The following is a 21,136-nucleotide window of genomic DNA, read 5'->3' as shown; positions in this document are numbered from 1 at the left end:
TGTTCTTTCTGTTCAAAAAGCAGGCATTTCCATCTCTTGGCTTTTTGCTCTTTTCTCTAACAGCTAAGTCATTATTAAACCTCTGTAGTTTCAAAACAAAGTGAAAGCCAATTTTTCCTTCTAAAATAAACTTCCTAGGCAAAGTTAAATTTTAATGAAGTAAATTAATTCCTTTTACTAAAGTTCTGTATTCATAGTTCTGTAATATACCTTCATCTATAGTTATTCAGGCCCTGATATTGCAGAATACTAGCTAAGGATCAGACTTGTTTCCAAATACAGTGATTCCTGAGGTTTGTTATTTGACAAGGTGGATATCAAAATTTGACACAAGTTTTGGGTTCTTGTTTTGCAGGGGAGAATGGGTGTGCACGCTTTGCCGTAATCCAGTGAAGCCGGAGGTAGAATATGACTGTGAAAACACACGCTACAGCCACAGCTGTAATGTACAATATGGCCTTGGTGACTGTGACCAGAAGGTGGGAATAACCATATATTGTACTATTTAGAAAAGGACATATGATCTCAGCATTGCCTCTTCATTGGAAAGATGACGGTTTTGACTTGATTGCTACTTGAACGTTTCAGAGAGTAGTAAATACAACAAAAGCATTCAGTTGTATCAGTCTCTTCTATCTAGACATTGCTGTTCAATTTTAAAATGAATGCCATGTTGTAGAATGATGAAACAGGCAGATCTGGAATTCCTTTCTCCTTTGAACAGGGTAGTTGCACTCAGTAGCAGAGCAATCTTCCCTTAGTCAACTTTGCTTGGCTTTCTGACACTGAATCTTTTTCCTTTAAGACTTGGCACCTTCTCAGACATCTACTTAGGCCAATTGCAATGACATTTTTGTGACGTAGACACTTTTTGACCTTCAGCTGGTTTGAAATCATCACACAGTCTTCATGTGTAACATTAATCTTGAAGATGACATTTAGGCACTGTTAACTCAGCCTAGATGAAAGCTTATCTCATTACATCCCCATTACCAGTTCCTCTACCAAATATCTCATGAAAATTGCCTTTTCTTAAAGTCCACTTCGTACTTGTAAGCCACAAGTTCCAAATAAATGTCCTGTTTATATTGGTGACAGCTGGACAGGGAGGCTAAGTCCACACAGCTGAGTGCAGACGCTGAGCTGGCCCTACACAAATGAAGCCTAGAACAAGGCACCCGTCTAATCTGAGCACCACACATAAAGACAACAGCAATGATTCTTAGAGCACTGAGGCTTAAATTCATCCATGCTGTTTCCAGACCTGAGCTACTCTGTTCATGAAGAGGTGGACATAACTTCTTGACATTGATGTGATGCCTGTTTCTATTGGATTGGGTACAACGGGCCAGAAATAGTTGGGATCTGGGTCTTGATTAGTGAGGTTCTATTTAGAAAATGGACTTGATTAGAAATTCATTGCTTATGAGCAAACATGGCTTATAATGTTTTTGTAGTGCATTTTTTTGTATCAGTGAAAAAAACAAACACTATTGTAAGTATTTTACAAGTTAATGATGATTAAACAGAACTGTTTTCATACAGTGCTACCAACTACATAACTTCCATTTGTATGAATGGATATGAACAGTGTGAAACATTTTCCATTTAGCTGTTTCCACACTGTTGCTGCTGTTCTTTTAGTCAAGAGCCAAGGAATAGATCTGGAGTGCAGAAAGGAAATTGTGATAGCGATGAATTCCCAAGAGTTGCCAGGAAAGACACATGCACATAAAAATATTTTTCATACTGATTCTTTTCTTGCATTTCTTGACTATACTCACTTTCAAACTATAAAAATGTTATGAGGCAAAATTTCCCCCAGGTGCCATTTTGCATCAGAAATGCACAGACTACATAAAAACTCCCCTTGTTGTTAGTATGATTGATTAACTACGGGAAAGAATGAAACTGACTTGGTTGGAATTAAAATGTATTTCAAATTTGGCTTCTACAGAAGTGTGAAAAGCTGGTGCTTTCCCTGTTCTGCAGTAGTATGAGCCTCCCATTTCATGAACCTGTCAGCCCCCTGGTAAGTACTGCATAGGCATGGGTCAGAGGGAATTCAAAGAATACCCTGGCACACCTTGAGAGTTTCCCCTTTGTCTTCTTGAAAGATACGCATTAGCTTTTTTTCTGAACAGTATTGCTTCCTCGGGAAGGGTAGGTGTTTCCCTCTTGCAAGTGCTTTGAAGGTGCCAGGTCAGAGGCAGGTAAATGCTGGCCAATGTTCTCAGGCCAGGTCTGAGTGCCGATTTATAATGCTGGTAGGATACTAAAGGTATGTGAGGGTTTCCAGTGATTAAGAAAGTTGACTTGCTGCATGGAGAATGTTGCACTGCCATAAGAGAGGTCTGCTTTACAAACAACCCCGGACTCCCTCTTTTCTGGCGTTTTGCACAAAGGTGGTAAAATGGCTGTGTTCAGGGGAAGATGTAGAGACTACTGTTTCATCCATGTACCAAACGTTTGCAATATTAACTGGCTATTTTACGGACGATGTAGATTCACGCTATTGTAACAATAGAACACAATGTGAAAAAAGTTGGAGGAGGAAAATGAGAGAAAGAAAAAGGTTTTATATGTAGGAATAGTCCAAATAACAATATGAAAAATATTCTACTTAATAAAGGTTGCAATGGATTTATGGAACACGTTACCTAAGAAGTAGGTTGTGACCCAGAAAGATTTAAGGAGTGGGATATCCTGCTAGCTGGTGCCCATTGAAAAAGACTTTTGTTGAACTTTAAAAAGAGTGCATAGTAGCATATTTTTAGTCACTCTTGGCAGACTACTTCCCACAGTATCCGCAGCCAGTATCTCAGCACATCATTTTTTAGAACTGCTTGGGGGAAATTTAGCTAATTCTCAGTGTTACATATATTATTGATTATGGTTGAATGACAACATTTCTATCTGGGGATAAACTTTAGAAAGTGAAAGTAGCAGGGTACTCACTGAAGTGTGCTATTTTCAAGATCGATCTTGCAAGCAAATGTGTTTTTAATCAAACCAAAAAGCACCCAGGAAGATGATGTGCAAGTGTAGGCACCAAAAGACTAGAGCTCTTTTCCATGATGCAGGGAGTCCTCTGCAGTGGAAAAGAAATGTTTTAATTCAAAAGGTTACGTACCTGTGTTTTATTCTTACTGCAGGCTCGCCACTATTATCAGATCATCAAAAGGCCAATGGATTTGTCAATTATACGAAAAAAGCTGCAAAAAAAGGACAAGTCTCACTATTCTGCACCTGAGGAACTCGTGACTGACGTGCGTCTCATGTTTTGGAACTGTGCAAAGTTCAATTATGTAGGTTTCTAATATGCATGGGTGCGGGGATACAAACCAGAGGGTTGCTCTTTCAAGCTGTCACATTGGTGTAATTATTGGTTCCGTTGACATCAGATATGGGATTGGGAAAACGGAAGTATTAATCAGTTTTACTCTTTGGAAATTATATATATATATTTTTAATGACAGAAATGGAGCGATATATGGATCTGAGAACTTGAGACACATATGGAGGGTCATCTTAGCAGACAACTTTTTGGAATGTTGCTGAGTTTGCTGTGAGAAGCCAGTCATAGCCAGCAAAATAGCTAGGGAAAATTCAGGTGCATAGAAATTCCTAAGCAATGATGACTGCTATTCTCTCTAGTTCACTGCACATCTCTTTTTCTTAGAGGTGCAGAAATGTGTTCCTTAATAGTAGCATCTGTTTTTTACTTGCATTGTAAATGTAGAGGGACTAATGGGCTGTAGAAAGCGCACAGGAGACTAATGGAGGTGTAGCAGACAGAACCAAGGTGAGACATTAAAGTAGGGTAGTCATTTGGTTTTGATCCTTGATGATTTCTGTGTTTGGTAATACTGAATGGTTATTTATTCTCTTACAGCCAGATTCAGAGGTTGCTGAGGCTGGACGATGCCTAGATGTATTCTTTGAGGGCAAACTGAAGGAGATTTATCCAGACAGGTATTTTCCTTCAATGCAACAAGAAGACTCTGATTCTGAAGAAGCGGAGAGTCAGAATAGCAAAATGCTACCCCAAGATTTTCAGTGGCCGTCATACGGACAGGAGTGCATTCAGCCTAAAAGGAGACGGCGCCATGCTGTAAGATTGCAAAAACAAAAGCATTTGGTTGCTAAGTGGCCACCCTGCTAATTCTGTTTACAGCTACTGATGGGAAGTTTTGACAGGGCTGTGTGGGAAAACTGTCAAGCTTCTATCACAGAGATGTGATCAGTTTACAATTTTATGTCAAAATCCTCTGAGTGGAATAAAGTGTCAGTTGTATATAAATATATAAGCATGAACAAATGAAGTCTCTCGGGCCACACAGTTATCTTCCTAGCAGAAAACTCTGCCAAGATTTTTAAAAAGACTAAGCCCTCTAGCTATTTGCTGTTTGTTTCCTTTGTACGCAGGAAAGTGAAAAACCTAAAAGAATGATGTTTCAGCCAGCTAACAGCCTTCCTCAGGTATGACCTCCTCAAGACATGAGATTTGCTATGAGGAATCCAGCAGCATAACTGACAGAGTTAAGGTGTGTGGGAGGAAAGCAAAACACTCGGGCTGTTTATTTAAACTCTCCTAATCTGCTGACCATATGCCTTATTTCTACATGTCGTGGATAGATAACAGATCCAAAGTGTTTGAATCTGTCGATATTTAATCTGTTAAATCATATATATGTTTTGCAGTGTTTACACTGAAGTACTAATGTTTTGGTGATAGGTAATGATGATTAACAATAAAAGTAACATGCTAATAATATCTAATACTGCAGTACCATTTTATAATCTGTTCAACATGACATCTCTATTTTATAGAGCACAGGTAACCGTGTAATAATCGTACAACCTCGGTGTGAATGTTGGCCATGCTTTGTGATAAACACAATGTGTAGTCATAAAAGCCCTAATCCCGTTGTCTTATTCAATGATTTTTCTGGAACCTTGACTGCTCAAGGCCTATGTGATACAGTCTAATGTGATTATCTGATTAGCTGTTTCTTTTGAAGCTGAGCACTTTCATTACATCATGAAAAACAAGTGCTAATAGTGCTAATACTAGGGCTCTATGTGAGCTGTTTCTGAGTACATACTGGATGCTCTGTTTGCAAGGAATGATTCTTTTGGTATCTAATTCATGCTCGGTAAAGCAGTTGGGATTTCTTGGGTATCAAAGGTAGCATTTTCACTCAACACAAGCCAGTTGTTTTTTCTTTAAAGCAGGTATTGGAATTCAGTAAATTAACTATGAAGCAAATTACATGGTTATAAAAGTGCCTGTAAAATAACGTCATATATTCCTGATTTTCTCTTTGCTTATTTCTTGTAGTTGTGATTACCAACAGTGCTAGATGATGATAATGTATATATATAGAAGCTCAAACAGAATGACAGAATGTCTAAGCTTTTTTTTTTTTTGGCTAAATTCCACAATGTATTGTAAAGCCTGAAGGGTGGGATAGGTAAGAAGACATGACACCTGATCAGAGAGTGATGGTTTGCAAGCTGCTTCCCACCTCTTCCAGAAGCAGGTGAGCCAGATCTTCATGTGGCCAATGCTTTCTTCATGTGTGTGAGGGGCATCTTCCTCCCTAGAGCTCTGCCCAGCAGCATAAAGCTGGGCTGTGGTCTGGCTCTGAGAGAGAAGGGCTGTCGCAGATCTCAAACACAGATTAAGTTCATTTTAATTAGGTTCCTGTAAATAAAGATGATATTTTCAGCATAGCTTATATGGGCTATTTGGTCTGGTAATCATGTATGTTATTTTAGATAATGCTTTAAAGTAAAGGTTTATATATGAAATAATAAGATGTGAATGTTATATTCTACTGTCTGTGTGACTTACAGTTTGCCATTAACTTGATAGTGAGCTAATGTTTTCTATTCTTTGAAGAAATGAAAATCTGATTATTATAAGCTGACTGGAAAACTGTGAGATGAAGGGACAGCCTTTACATTTTCTATATGTGAATTCCTATGTGTTTGCTTTTTGTCAAACTCCTGTTCTCAAAACAATAAGTGTCTTGGCACAGGGAAATGAGTGCAGGTTTGTAACTGAATTAATCACCCTATCTGTACTACAGGTATCACCTTTTCTCAGTTGGTACTTAATTCCTCCACTGAAGACCTATGTTTTGCCATTAATAGCACAAAAATGGTATGCTGTAGAGTCTTGATCTAGGGGCAAACGTAGAAATAGGAGAGAATATCGATGACCTCCACTTTTCATGGAAGAGCAGAGTCAAAAAGAGACCGCTTCTGTTTCTTAAAGGCTGTAAGTTTGTTGACTGTACCATTAGTTTTGAAGAACACCCGTTTTAATAAAATTTATCCAGGGTGTATTATACCTTTATTAAAAATAGAAGTGTACCTGTTTGTCATCATATATAGATGCCCTTTGGATGTGTGCTGGCAGGACTCTATGGCTTGAGCACTCTTAAGGCTAACTTTATTTTTGATTGCTTCACTAAGACATGGTAACAGTTAAAAAAATACTTGTAAACTTCATGTCACGTTGCTAAGCAGAACAAAAACTGAGCTCGTAAGTATGACTTCACGTACTTTCAGACACAAATCTATGGGTTAGCAACTTCACAATACATTGCATGTCATAAGAACAACATTATCCATCTCAGTAAATGCCTTAAAATTGCTGGCTTGTGATGTTCCTGCTGCTGGACACCAGGGCCTGAAAATTCTTGGGGCATTTACTCTGTTGAAGTCCAGTTGCACACTGGTAATGGCACTGACAGGTATGAAAGGAAGAGTCCCTCTTCTGAAATCTAATGGCCCACATGGCCCAAAAGAGAAGTGGTATGTTATGTAGTTACTTTTTCTTCTGTCACACCGCCTGTTTCACAATCCGGAATTTGTAGGAAAGGAAGTAAAGGAGAACCCCTGAAGTTTTCCACTGGAAATAAGTATAGCAGAAGCAAATGCCAGGCATACTGTGGAACCCCCAGTGAATGCACTAGGCTCCTGCAAATGCAACCAAGGCACAATTTTTCCTTTTTTCTTTAGTAATGTGTTACACGTAGAATGGGAAAATCCTCTTTGTGCTTAAGCAGTCGGAAAAGAGATTAATTACCCTTCAGTAATAGGTCTGTTGAAGAAGAAATGACAGCTACAAATTTGACTTTCATTCCCTTACAGACAATTTCAAAGACATTCTTCTTCTAGTATCGTTACAGCATAATGACGTTGAAGTTAAGACAAACAGGTGTTTAACAATTCAGATTATTGAATGACTGCATGTTTATATGTGTAATGTGCTTTGCTGAACAATAAAATATGTGAAATGTGTTTTTGCACATCAATCTGAAATTTTTGCTCTGAGTACATCTGTGTTCAATTAATATATGGATTATATAATATCATTTAAAACTTATTAGCTAAGTTATTGATAACTACTAATGGTAAAGCAGCTATGCTAACACAGGAGATCAGCTTTCTTTTTGTGCTGGAATTTTAAATACCAATTAGAAATTTTGCTTTTTCATTTTTCAATTAGTGTAAATTAGTGAGAAGCAAACATGCCATGAACAACTAACAAAAAATGTTTGTAGTTTCAATGTATGTATACACTAAAGTGCCAAGGAATATACCACTAACTAGAGAGATGAAAAAATTCTTGTAGTGTATTTAGTCAGAAGGAACCAGAAAATATATTCTAAAAATGAAAATGCGAGAAACTAAAAAAATATGGAATAATTTACAAAAAACAGAACAAAAATACTGTATTGTCAAAAAGTCTAGCAGACACTGCAAGCGTTTTTCTATTGTTATTGGTTCCTCTCGGTTTAGTTTATGGGAGTATAAAACTATCAGCAGCAACTTTCTGACCTGGAGGCCGACTGGTTTGAGGGGTGAGGAATTGTTATTTCAGGGTTACAGCTGTGCTGCTCTTCAGACATAATTAAGAGAAAATTTGTAGATAGAGGTATTTTTTTTATTATTGTATGAACAGGAAAAGTGAGTGAAACTTTTTCGAGTGTGAAATACAGGCAATAGACTTCGAAGCTAAACACCAGCTGCGTTTCTCTAACTTGAATTAGATATCAACAAGATAATCTGAGGGAAAATATCTGCAGTAGTCGTGGGCTAAGGAGGATGCACATCAGGAGCAAGAAGTGTGAGGTGGAGTGATTGTTTTTTCAGAAATACTACCCCACCGTTCCTGTCCTTTAGTAAATGTTTATAAAAGGTGATTTTAGTGTGTGGTTATGTGTGTTTTCGTGACAGCATTTAGTAGATTGGTGGCATTTCGTCTTACTAAGTAGACTTTCATAGAGGTTTGTATTAGGATATGAAACAATAGGAACATGGTATTTGGATGGCTTTGTTATGAAAAGTGTTTACTGTGTTGGGAATACTTACTGTGGAGATGAGAAATTGCAACGTTCAAATCTGTTGTCAAATATCTAGCTCCACTTGCTCCATTTTCATTCCAAGTGTCTGAAAAGAGGTTCTTGAAAGATACTTCTCGGATAACTTCTTCCTGCATAGGATGCAATTTGTAACAAATTTCCCTGTAAATTCTATCTCACAGTATATTTTCACTGTAGAAAAGCCCTTTTTAGGTTAAGGAGATAAAACGCGCAAGTGTTTTTCCCAGAGCAAATAGAGTAGTGTCTGAAGGCCAGGGAGTATTTTACTGCTTTTGGAGAGTGTTTGAGAAGGTTTTATGGAAGTAGCAACGCTGATTTATCGTTGTGCTCTGTATGTTAGTTTCAAAGTTACTATTCTTGATCTTGATTGTAGCGCCTAGGACAATTACATCAGTAGGGAAGTGTTCCAGAGGCAGTCTGGTACTGAGGCAATGCTTATTAAATTTGTTGTAAGTCAGTGAGGGAATCGAGGTTTCTGGTACAGATGATAGAAATGTCAGTTATTTTAGGCATACCATAGATGCTGTGTTCCTAGATGATCTGTGCTGAGAATGATATAGCTGTCCTTTATTCCGACATTCTTCCCTTAGCTGATGCACCTGATTGCTTGCCACACTAGAATAACTTTTTGACAATGTTTCTCGCTAACAGTCATGAGTTCACTTTAGATGGAGAAAAAAAAAATAAATCTATTTTTATACACTGACATCTGGGCAGGAAATGAAACATACTTGAATATTTTTCCTTGTTTGCTTATTAGCCTGCTCTTGCTTCTGATGAAGTTAGTAAGAGCAGGAATGGTTCTTACACCTCTTTAAATTCAGTACTTGCTCGTTATTCCATGATATCCTGCTCTAAGAAAATATGTTGGTACTATTTCATTTTTTGCAGTAGACTTCCTAGAGTTTCTTGATGTAGTCATGAGACACCTTATGGGAAATTTACAGTGAAAACATTGTACAATACTCAAATCAGAGCTAGCTGCTTGCCAGGTTTTGTGCTGACTGCCTGCACTGGGCTAAACTGCTTTCATGGCTGAATGAACAAATACAGCGCCCTAATAGCATTTCAAATGTTGAATCGTGCTCATAGAAACTCATGGAACTTAATCTGGTTTTATATTGGGCCCGGCAAACGTCAGTGTAGAGTGACCATGAAAACGCAGCAGAACAGTTCTATCTTTAGACATTGAAAGTAAAACTGATAAACTGTGTTGTAGTAGGAAAGTTAGGGTATTGGAGCGGTGGGATATTTTGTTTAGTCATTTCTGGATTGTACGGTAATTTATAAATCAGTGTGCTCATTCTAGAAATACTCACATGTTTGCTATTTACTACACTTTTAATGTTTTTTGCAACAGCATTAAAACAGACCTAAACTTAAGTGAAGGAAACAGTTTATGCTCGTCTGCCATATTGCATGGTCTGTGGTGCGTAGTGCAAAACTTCTGAATTTACAGATGACGGGGCCAAGCTAAGCAGTTCTCTCCTGCAGCCGAACAGCTGATGGAAAACCCCCTTAATCTCTAATAATGAAAATATTAATAGAATGGGATGATAGCCATATAACCAGCAGACTATGCAGAAGTGTTCTCTAAATCACAGAAATTAAACAAAAGCCTTGTAGGATATTTTATTCTATGGTGTAAATAAAGAAACAATATAGAGCTTAGATAAAGTGAAAATCAATTCAAAAATCATCCTTACATCCTACCCAACTCTGTGCTGCATCTTACACATAACTGTAAATATCTCAGGCATCTGCAGTGCAGTATATTAACACATACAGGTGGGCTTCAGTATATGAGAAATAACATTAAAAAATTCAGTGCTTTAAGCAAACACTGAACATTCCTCTGTTTCTTTTTCCCCATAGTCTCTGAGGGCTTTAGAAACATTGGTAAACTGGCTCTCATCCATGTTTGTGATGTACTTATAAATATTTCCCATTTATAACTGTGAAAACCAGCATGATAAGCTAATGGAACAAGTGAGCAGCAGAGATGGAAATCGAATATAGCCCTTGGACCTCATTGCAGGATTATCGTCTAGCAGTGTTAAATGAAAGTGTTGTGAGACATTTCAGGTTTGGGATGCACAGCTAAAATCATTCATTACAGAGGGGGGGATATGGCTCTGGCAGCGTGCTGCAAATGGTGCTTGCATCGAGGTTAGCGTTTCCAGTCCTGGAGTGATGCTGAAAATCACACAGACCTTTTCTTACCTACTGGGAGGTTTTATCCAGTGAAGGGGAATGGGGCAATGCTCGGTCCATTGCTGCAAACCTACCATTGCCTTACAGCACGGCGACGGTTGCAGTGGCCCGGGCGATGCGGATACCATAATGGTAATCTCTGGCTGAGTGGGTTATCTCGGGGATATTACAAACAGGATGGATTTTCTCCAGAGGATACACCTCATAAAGTGTCCTCAGAAGTAATATTCCATACCATTCGAGAAAAATGAAAGTCTTCATCTTTATTTTTGATCTTTTAAAAACCACGTAATCTCTGCAGTGCCAGCACTATTGATTGGCCCGAGTCTGCTGGACAAGGAAATCACAGCATTGATCTTTTGAAGTGTCAGTCTCACTGCTTGGTCGCAACTCTTGCATCATGCTCAAAGCTTTTCCCCACTGCTAGCGCTGTGCTGTGTGGTGTTGCATCATGCCAGGCTGAGCCCCGTGCCACGAAGCCGGTAATCCCTGGAGGCAAGGGAGAGGAAGCCTGCTGTGGACACGCGCTGGAGAGGTGGGAGCACCCTGCAGACATTTGGTCCCTGAGCTGGGAAAAGTGTTGCTCCAGCACACCCTTCATCTGCTATCTAGATACCCCTATACCAGAAGAATATTTAATGGAAGGAAAATTTATCATTTCCCTCCTTTCTATGGTCCTAATTAGGAAATATTGTAAGCATCTGAATATTTTTATAGCCATAGAACTCAGCCTTCTATTTCTCTGTCTAGAGAAGGGAAGATACCTGCAGAATTAGCCGGATTCTGCATTTATTGGATTTTACTGCTTTCAAGTAACGCATGTTCACTTTACAAATAAATTTACACGGGTTGCCTCACCTCTTCCCAGCTCTCAGTCCTGTAATGCTCTTCTCATTTTGAGTTAGGTTCTCCTGCATTATTAATTCAGCAGTTTGTAATTAAATGATTAGCTAATCAAATTGTTGCCTCCAGAGTATCTGCGTAAATGCGTTGAAAACTGATTGATTTAACTGAGGTCACTCGGAGATAGTTTAGCCTTCAAACTCACCGTTATGAAGGATGAGAAACAGAGAGGAACAGATCCCAGGAGGAAAAGGCTCTCTGGGCTGGGAGCAGGAGGATTGTGTCTTTTAACATTGTACATGTTTTCTTGCAGTTCCTGTGGAAAGGAAAAATTGTTCTGGAACTAGAGATCCAAAATTACATGGACTTTTGTGTTCATATTACTTTACCTGTCAAAACTACAGTTCAGATTTTAAAATCCCTCGTTATAATTAGCTGCTTTCTCCTTTGGCTTACACTGATCATATGGGAAGAAATGAATTCCTTTAAAGGAGTTAAAGGTGAGTAAGCACAGAATGGCCATAAAATGGGGTGGCATTGCAGTATTGTTATTGCTGGTTTTATCAGAGAAGTTAAGTTCTATGTATAACTGTCCCCGCTGATTTGAGCAGAACTGGTTCTGCAGCTCTTATGGAAAGATAAAATGCTTACACCGTTGTAAAGGGGTGGGAGGAGAAGAAGATAACTTTTTTTATTTCTCCCTCAGTTAGCTTTTACAACCGAATGGGTGTTTTCTCAGCTTTCTCAAAGGCATTTAGGTACTGGTCACTTCCAGCGGTGGTGGCACGGCCTCGATGGATCGGTACACTTGAACGATGCAGCAAAGCTCAGGTTTCCCCAATACTCCCTTTGGACCAAATGACAGAGTGAGGCAAGCGGCTCCTCTCCGGCGGTGGGGGAGTCACCACCCAGAGGTACAGCAATGGAAAGGTTTGGCAGGCCGGCTGCCAGGCTGACTGTAGGGTACCAAGCAGGGCTGGTACTTCTAAAACAAGGCAGTTGGCTCCCTCTGCTGATTTCCAGCATAATTTTAGTTGTTTTAAGCAACGAGCACTCTCCTCCTTTAAGTCCTGGAGGTTCCAGTGTCATTGTGCCTTTTCCCGTGAAGTAGCTACAAAGCTGTATGTTCCCCTTTAGCTTAAAATCTGTACAGACCTTTACAAAGATTAATATATGCATTTATAACCGAGAACCAAACTGTAATGTGGCAGCTGAGTATAAGCATTTTAGGTAAGATCTCCATAAAACCATAATTACACCCATCTGTTTCCCTTAAGTATCCAGTAGAAAACAGTTAGCGCTTACATATCTCTTGATAGCTCTCTCTCGATCTGGTATTGTGGGGAAAGAGGGAAATTAATTTCCCCCTTTATTTTCTTTCTTGAGAAAGATAGTACTTAAATTCAAATATACGAGAAAACCATGCTGAAAGCGTTTGTCAAAGGAGCTTTATTTGTATATGGATAGTGTCAAAACAGCAGTTTTCCAAAAGTCTCTCTAACCCTTATGCACCAATTATGGAAAAGACAGCCCAGCCACATTTCTAATAGAGCTGTGGCCGCATAAATAGATGCTAACAATAAACAAACACATACTATTTCTTAAAAATATATACAGTTGCATCAAAGCTCTTGGATATAAAAAGAACTTTGTAAATAGCTGTAGACTGAATTCTCATGGAGAAGACACACAAATAAGCTTTAATGTTATGGCCTGGCTGTTATGTGATTATTTGACAAGATTCTCAGCTGGGGTAAACTGGTGAACACTGCCGTGGAGAGAGCTGTGAAAGGCCGGTTTCCACTGCGGTGGGGCTGATTCACTGACTCTGAAATTGATACTTTTCTATGGCCAAAAAAGGAACTGGTTTGAGACACTATCCAAAAAAAAAAAAATAAAATAAAAAAAAGACCAAAAGAACTTGTCTGCTTTTACCACTTATTGGTAACCATTTTAGGGCTAGGTAACCATTAGCGTTAGCATATTTGATATCGTACACTTTTAGAAAGGGTAACCTGCAAGAATTTGACAAACTGGGTGCAACCAAGTTACCTAAACCTAAGCCCCTCATGCCTTTTGGACTGCCCCCGTGTACCGTATCACTTGGAAGTTACTGTGGAGTCTCGGTGGTTTTTGAGCTCATTTGAAGGTGCTTCAGCCTTGTCCATGTGTCACGTACCTACGCGTCCCTTTCTCGTTGCACAGGCCGGGGAGATCTTAGAGGGCCGAAGACCGTGACCCGGCGGTACTGTCGCTTCGCAGGGGGTCTTCTGAGCTCGCAGCAGCAGCTTCCCGGAGAGGACCACGTTAAACTCGCAGTTCCCGCCGCAGTGGCCGCTGCCCGCGGTGCGGTGTGCCCGGCGCTGCCGCGCAGTATCGCTGCGGGGCAGGCGGTACCGGTAGGTGGAGCTCAAGGATCCCAGTCGCTAAAGAGATGGTTAAACTGGCGTTGAAGGTACAGGCCAAAATGTTGCCGTTTTTTTTTTTGTGTGCTGCTAATATTTGCCCTTTGCTAGGACATCCCCCCCCCCCCCGCCCCCGAATGAGCCTGCATTGAGAAATTAATACAAGTGGAGCACTTTACAAGATTTGAGACGTCAGGTTGTCTAAAAAAATTTAGATAAGCATTTACTGCTGTGGGTGTCTCTGGCCAAATAATGCTTCCTGAATTCCACCCGTTGTCAGTGACACTGCAGCTCTTAATGTCACGTTGCCACTGTCATGGCAATTGGTTGAAGGTGCTGGCACTTGATAAGCTTATGATGCTCGGTACTGTGAAGGAGGTAAAAATTTCTGTGCATCTGTATATGGGCTCTTACTAAAGTCATGCTGCTGTGTGATAAAAGACATGGCTTTACATCTCTGCTAACTGTTTCCTCTGGTGTTGCTATTGATGGGGGCGTGTTGGGGAGCGGGCAGGCAGCTGGTGTCACTTTATCTACTGTGTGTTTAATGCCATACCTATCCAAGACAAAAATAACTTCCTGCAGGCCCTAAGGAGAGAAGCGGGTATACTCACACATCACAAGATAAATATTTAGATAAACAGCAAGGATATCTAAAGCCATATCTAAAGCTTTCCCACGGACTTTCCGTTAGTACCCACTTACGCTGGATTCTGTTCAAAGCACAGCTAAGTAGCACAGAGGAGTGAGCGCTTTCTAAAATTCCCCTTTCAGGCAAAGAAGTTTGGATGTCACATGTCAAGCGTAATGTGACCTCAGGGGTTTCAACCTAGTCTCTAACAGGCATTTCTCACCCTTGAAAAAATGTCTGGCTTTTGAAACAATGCCTCCTTTCAAGAACTTCGGCTTAATATTATGTCATGAAGGTCAAGATTGTCTTGTACTGACTGAGAGGAGCACAGCAGCTTTCACAGTGGTTCCTTTCTTCATATGTGGCTCTTACTTGTACTTAACATTTTGAACTTAAAAATGAAATGTAGCATGAGAAAGTATCATTTTCTGTGTGAGGCTTTGATGTGTTTTGTCTTTTAGCCTCACTATTGTTGTTGCATTGTCGTAATACTGAATGCTTATTCTCTTATTAACTGATGCCCTTTATTTGACAGGACTATTTACTTTTGTTGGTCTTAAGTTTCCTGGCGCGGTACACAGACAATTTCAACTTGAACCTTCCAGTGGAAGGAACACAGGGACAATTCAGTGTGTCTTCTCTGTACAGGCTACCAGTGGAATAAACAAACAATGGACCTGCACCAGACTGAACAAGCCAGGTCAGCTCAACCCAGACACAATGAAGGTAAATTACAGCCCAGGCAGGCTGGGAGCAACCACCAGAAGGGCTGGAAAAGGTTATATTAAAACCTGTCAGAACTGAATAGAGGGATTACTTCTGGTTATAAAGAGTCTGCACGTCGCATGTTGTGCAATTACTTGGGAAGAGCAATCCTGCTCTAATTGACCAAAAAAGGCAGTTAGCCGGTCAGACAGCTGGCTGGAGACAATGGGGCAAAACCCCCTGAAAGCAGCCCTGCATTAGATTAGATTACATATTTTTGTTATCACCCACCCTGTATGAAGGCCTCTCGCCCTTACCCCAGGTGACTGTTGGGGGGCTGTGTGAGCTGGGTCTTGGCCTGCTTCCCTGGGGGTGGGCAAACATGCCAGAAATAATGCACTAGTTTGGCAACTGTGGATCAGAACTTGAATCTGCAATGTAGGTATCTCAGAGGAGTCTGAGTTGCTCTTGACTCACAAGTCACAGTGGCCAAACAAGTAATTTTTCTTCTGTAGCTGACATATTATCTATGACCTCTTCTACTGGAAATGGCCTTTCTCAGACGTACCTAAGTCAGTCACTATTGCCTCGGGCTCCGCTTGCTGTGATGTATTTTTTTTCTCAGACTGAAACTGAAGTAATCTGGAAAGGATGCCTGAAAGGACAAGAGAGAGACATGGCTTGAGTAATAGAGCTCTTCCCACATTCTTAGGGATAGCAAATATTGAGAAATTTAAATATACTTCTAATCCATTCCGTTTCTTTCTTTTTTTTTTTTTTACTTCTTTTCTTTAAGATTTTTTTTTTTGTCTGGAAGGCTTTGTTTTTTATTAAATAAGCCTTTGATAAAGTTCTCTTAGCATTGGTACTCCTGGTTACAGCTATCAGCATCAGTAAGAACAGAACTGAAGGTGCTGTGCCCAAGGTAAAGCAAGGTTGTGCTTATGTCTAGGAAGTTAATAATCTTTCTTCAGGAAAAAATAGTGACAGCTACACCACCATACATGGAATGAACAATAATTTACCTGGAGTAACTGATTCATCTATTACCTTAGTCCCTAAAACCTCAGTTACTAAATGGGTGGATATCTGAGATATAATATTAAATTTTGCCAGTATGGCCTATCTATTTGAATAGTTCAAAGGCCTGTTCAATATTGTGATACCAAGAGTTGTGGAGAATTTTTTTAAGCCTGGCTTTTTAAATTTACCATCTTTAGGATGAATTCTTACTGAAGTAAATTGAGGGAGTCAATACTGGTTTTCATAGGAGAAACCAAACTCTTAAGAATGTTCCAGGAGTCCAGTCACGAGCTGGAACTGGGCACCCTGTGGTACTTGAGGGAGACTGCAGCAACTTCACATTCATATTTCGTAACGTATAATGAGTAGAACAAAAGTGCTTTTTAAAATAGAACCTTTTTCCTTTTGGTTTTTTTTACTGGAAAATTAAATGCATTTCAATCAGGTACTTCAGACATTTGTATCTATGAAAGTGAAATGGTAATATTTTTGGCATGGAAAGAATATCGGAAAATTCAGTAAAGGAAATATGTAGTTATTGCTTGAATGTAACTTTTAATGTTCTAATCCCCAGTGGTGCTGTCTCTTGAGCTGGGAGCTGACTGCAGGCAAAAGTATTGCTGTGACGTTGTGCACCCACTGGCTTTACTGTCTCTCCAATGGTGAGTAACTCTGGGGAGACAAGCGTGATTAGTTGGAAGTATGCTTATATCTGATGATCTGAACCAATGTTATCAGTTAAGAACCGTGCTTATATATTAGAAATACCAGTATTTCAGAGTATTGGGTTATATATGGATAACCTAACCAACCAGACAGATAAACCTATCTGGGTCTGAGTTAATCTGATGCTAAGGATTAAGTAGGATTAAAGACAGGCCAAGCAGTAACTCTTCCTGTTCAGCTTCTCCCGCAGAATTTTATGAACAGACCAGAATTCAAGAACACACAGCGCTGGGCCTGGGTTCACCGGCGGGATATAGCCCATGGCTACCAAAGAAAAACCCAAAATTACAGTGATAAACAGAACACACAGGTGGGTCAGAGCAGGTGTGTGTGCCTGTTCATAGCACATCTGAGAGGCAGGCGGGACTGGTCCAAGGCTGGGCTGGAGACCGGGAGAGCCAGGGTTCAGGGAGTGCCTGGGCCGAGGTGATGAGATGTAGCCAGGCAGCAGCAAACCTCCGTGTGGAGCCATCAGGGGGATGCTCTGAATGTCAGCGTTGGGGAGGGGCAAGCAGCAACTCCACAGGTTTAAAGAAACCTGCAATAACAGATGTGGGAACAAGTTAAATTAAAAAAAACAGAACACCCAAACCACAACTGAGTGAAGAGTGTCACAAGCTGTGGCACGTGTAGGGGGCCAAGGTGGCCACGGGCCACTGGACGTGCATCAGACCACTGCCTGTGCAACAGCCATTTCGCTGAACAGAACGTGGTGCTTTTGCTAATTGTTGAGCAATTACTGGGCCCACCCAGGACAGTGGGTGCAATCAGTGTTCATGGCTGTAGCTCTGACAAAAGCCCGGGCTGCGGAACATCCTCCAGGGCGGCGTGGGGCGTGGGTGGCCACTCGGGCCCTGTGTGGTGGGAGAGGGTTTGGTAAGGTGGCTTCTCAGCGAGCGGCTGAGCCAGAGCTCGGGGTCTGACTTTGAGGGCCGTGTGTGCCCAGGGAAATGACCGGAACTAAAAAGCACTGCAAGAGTTAGGATTTTTATTCTTTCCCCCACCCCGAATTAACTACATCATCCTTTAAATAACTCAAGGAAGGCAATGTTTTAGTCCTTGTTGTCCAGGTGAGACCTTCTTCCTGTTGCCCTCACATGTGCCTACCTTCTGCAGGCACATGTGGAGCCACACGGGCAGCAGAACACACATGTGAAAACTCCATTCCCCAGCTGGTAGCGACCTCTGCCCCTTCACCGGCCGGTGGCGGTGCCCAGACCTCCTTTGTGCATCCGAATGTCGGCCCGTGACTGCTGAGGCGCCCTGCGAGGGAGGCAGCAGGCTGCAGGAGGATGCCCTCCGTGAGGGAGCAGCACCCCGTCCTCCGGCTGTGCCGCCTGCTGCAGGGAGAGGCTGAGCGGAGCCCTGGCCTTCCTTCCCTCCCTGGCGGTGCCAGCAGCCCTCACGCCCCCGCCGGCCCCCGCTGCGGGCTGCTGGCACCCTGCGCCCACAGCGGCAGCGCGCCCAGCTACCAGCTCCCCTCATCGTGCAGGAGGTGGTGGATTTTTCGGGTGGCGCTCCGTTTGTTTACTCGTCAAAAGCGATTTGTGTGTGTCGTGCAATTTATTTTAAAGGAGATGAAAAATAAAAAGTTAATTTATCTTGAAATGAGTAAATTTTAACTACCTAGATTTTTCTGGCTTAGTAACTGAAGACTTTGGTATTCTCTCATATTTAACAGCATGTCTTTTCATTATGAACTGAATTTGCGATAAAGTACAGGGTTTAATTTTGATATTAAAAGTATTCTTAGGTAACATATATTGTTAACTTTCTCTGTTTGCCCATAATAATCCAGTTTATCCAGAGATTACAGGAAAGGTCATCGAAGAGGTACTTTACTGAAACTGGTGATATGAAATGCCAATTTACTAAATCAAGCCATAAATACGTCCTTCAATTATACTGCTACTTTGTTCCTCTTTCCCAATAATGTGGTTATGTCCTGATTATGTTGCAGTACAAACATTCAAATTCTTTGATCAAATCTACTTCATAATTGTGTGACCCTGACCCTATAAAGCCTTTGCATTCTTCACATAGAAGCTTTGGGTTTTTTGGTTTTGTTACTCATTTAAACACGGAAGTAATGCTTCGCAGTCAGTTTATTTTGATATTCTAAAAATGTTAAACAGTGTCCCTGTCAGGGTTAGGGCACAAAGGTTAGCTGCAGAGTCTTGCTTCTGTTGCCATAACTGTTTTGTGGTTAAGATATGTATTTCATTTTCCAGAACTCTGATATTATTCGTAATTCTGGAGACAAAAAAAAGTGTGAGTTAATTAAAAGCAAAGGTTTTGGTTTATACAATAATGTCATGCAAAACACAACCAGTGAGAAGGTAGGATTGCATTTGAGTATTTTCCAACATTGAAAATGTGGCAGAAACATTGTTCCTCAAAAGTGAGACACTCTTCCTAAAATAAGTTATTTACCAGAGACATGGAAGCTGTGGGGATTTGTGTTGGTATGGCAGTGATTTTAAACCTCCACCTGTCTCCCCTAGACCCTAGTAGCCGTTAATCTATTCCATGTTCAGTAGGGCTTAGAAAATGCTCAGGGTGTTTAAAATATTATGCAGTTTAAAAACAACTAGGTAAAAGAAAGTATAATTGTTAGGTATAGATAGAATTACAGTAAAAAGTTTGTGAGCGCTTTCCAGGAGGACACACGAGCTCAGGCTTGCCTGATCTCTTTCCACCCATGTCTCTTCACAGTCTTTTTGGGATTCATTTGGGAAGCTTCCTTATCTGTGCATTGCTCGGTAAGGGGTATGCCATCTGCATATTGTTGTAAATTAGAGGATTCATCCATCTACTATCGTAGATAAGTATGGCTTTCCTGCAGGAATTTGTTAAATTGTATAAATTTAATTCTCATATCCCTTCTGGAATATTGAACAAAACTCATTTGATGACTGCAGGGTTTTAAAGCAGAAGGGGCAGTAAACTAATATAATTAATCATTGTGTCATTGCTACAGAATAATGGACTAATTCTCTTCCTAATTTCCAGTTACTTATCATTTTAAATCTCACAGGGAAAGCAGCACTGTAAGGAAATCAACAAGGAACAACCAATTAAAAAAAATGGTTGGTTTCATCATCTTAAGCAAGTGTAACAGAAGCGGGGAAGCTCTCATGATTTATTAGTTGCATTTGTTCTTTGAGTTTTCACATGCAGTTAGATATTTCACTGAACTGCTTCACATGGAAAAAAATAATGAATTTCCCTGTATTGCCATATTTTGTGCATCAAGTTTGCATTTTTAAAAAAACACCCAAGTATACAGAATAATGGTCTTGAGTTAAAACGAACAAAACAAGCCACCTAAAACTCTTTTTGTTCATTTTTTTTTGACATCAGCTGTGAAAAAATTAAACATTTCTCCAATTACAAAAATCCAGGCATGATGTGACACTCTGTCCCAAGACTGTTTCAAATATTTGTTTCACAACCAAATTCAACTCTATCATTACATGTTGGTGAGTGTATTCATTACCAGCTGATCATTTTAAACGTGTCTACTATGTGTCACTAGTTCTGGTGTGAGACTGTGGGCTCTACTAAATCTTTGCAGGTTCAAGTTTAGACTGGCACGATAAAGATGACCAATATCTCTGATCTCTCCCACTGGGATTGGAATTTGGATGCTTTTACAGAGATTCAAGCCTTTTCTGATAGAAGCAAGGGGAGAACATCAAGAAGGTGAAGAGAATGGAAAGGAAAGAAGCACTAGAAAAACTAGCTAAGGAAGGAGCTGGGGGGGGAAAGCATCACTGAAAAGACTCTCTGGAGCCTGTGAAGACGCAGCAGAGTACGAGATGAGATGAAGGAAAGGCAGAGTGGGAAAGTAGGAGGGAAGAGGAGGTGCTTGATGGGAATAGAGAAGCAAGTTTTGGCACACGTGATATAAGACTCCATGGGCTGGGTAGGACAGAAGGAGAGAAGGCCGGTAATATCCGACAGGAGTGAATAGAGGGGGAAGATAAACTGGTCGTTCCTGTTGCTGTTCAGAGTTCAGCGTCATTTCTGGCAGCAAGCTGGAAACCATTTAAAGGCTGAGCTTTCAACTAAGAATTCTCATTAAGTAGAGACCCAGTAACCCTATCTTGAAAGATTAGAAGAAAAACAGTAAACAAGGCAGCATTTTTTCCACTGGTTTTCATATAAGTACAACTAATTGAACT

The 21,136-nt window shown here is 40.5% G+C and overlaps 1 protein-coding gene and 1 long non-coding RNA gene across 3 annotated transcripts in view; both read left to right on the top strand.

Moving 5' to 3' along the window:
- TRIM66 (tripartite motif containing 66) overlaps window positions 1-7,329 on the top strand; it is a 52,529-nt gene extending 45,200 nt beyond the window's left edge. Inside the window, exons 16-20 of one of the 2 annotated variants that reach the window (XM_074585904.1) lie at window positions 356-479; window positions 1,958-2,032; window positions 3,156-3,269; window positions 3,896-4,114; window positions 4,429-7,329. In XM_074585904.1, coding sequence (XP_074442005.1) covers window positions 356-479; window positions 1,958-2,032; window positions 3,156-3,269; window positions 3,896-4,114; window positions 4,429-4,488 — 592 coding nt within the window. In that variant the 3' untranslated portion in view covers window positions 4,489-7,329. Of the gene's footprint in view, window positions 1-355; window positions 480-1,957; window positions 2,033-3,155; window positions 3,309-3,895; window positions 4,115-4,428 lie in introns of both variants that reach the window. The other variant, XM_074585903.1, reaches the window with a different exon arrangement.
- Window positions 7,330-15,157: 7,828 nt separating this feature from the next.
- On the top strand, window positions 15,158-18,313 carry LOC141743126 (uncharacterized). The gene is made up of 4 exons (XR_012586953.1): window positions 15,158-15,221; window positions 16,798-16,885; window positions 17,128-17,259; window positions 18,066-18,313. It is a non-coding gene; the product is annotated as an uncharacterized LOC141743126 (long non-coding RNA).
- Window positions 18,314-21,136: the final 2,823 nt, after the last annotated feature.

The sequence above is a fragment of the Larus michahellis genome, chromosome 4 (genome assembly GCF_964199755.1).
Source record: "Larus michahellis chromosome 4, bLarMic1.1, whole genome shotgun sequence".
Lineage (NCBI taxonomy): Eukaryota > Metazoa > Chordata > Aves > Charadriiformes > Laridae > Larus > Larus michahellis.
This window is presented reverse-complemented; position numbering and strand designations above follow the sequence as displayed.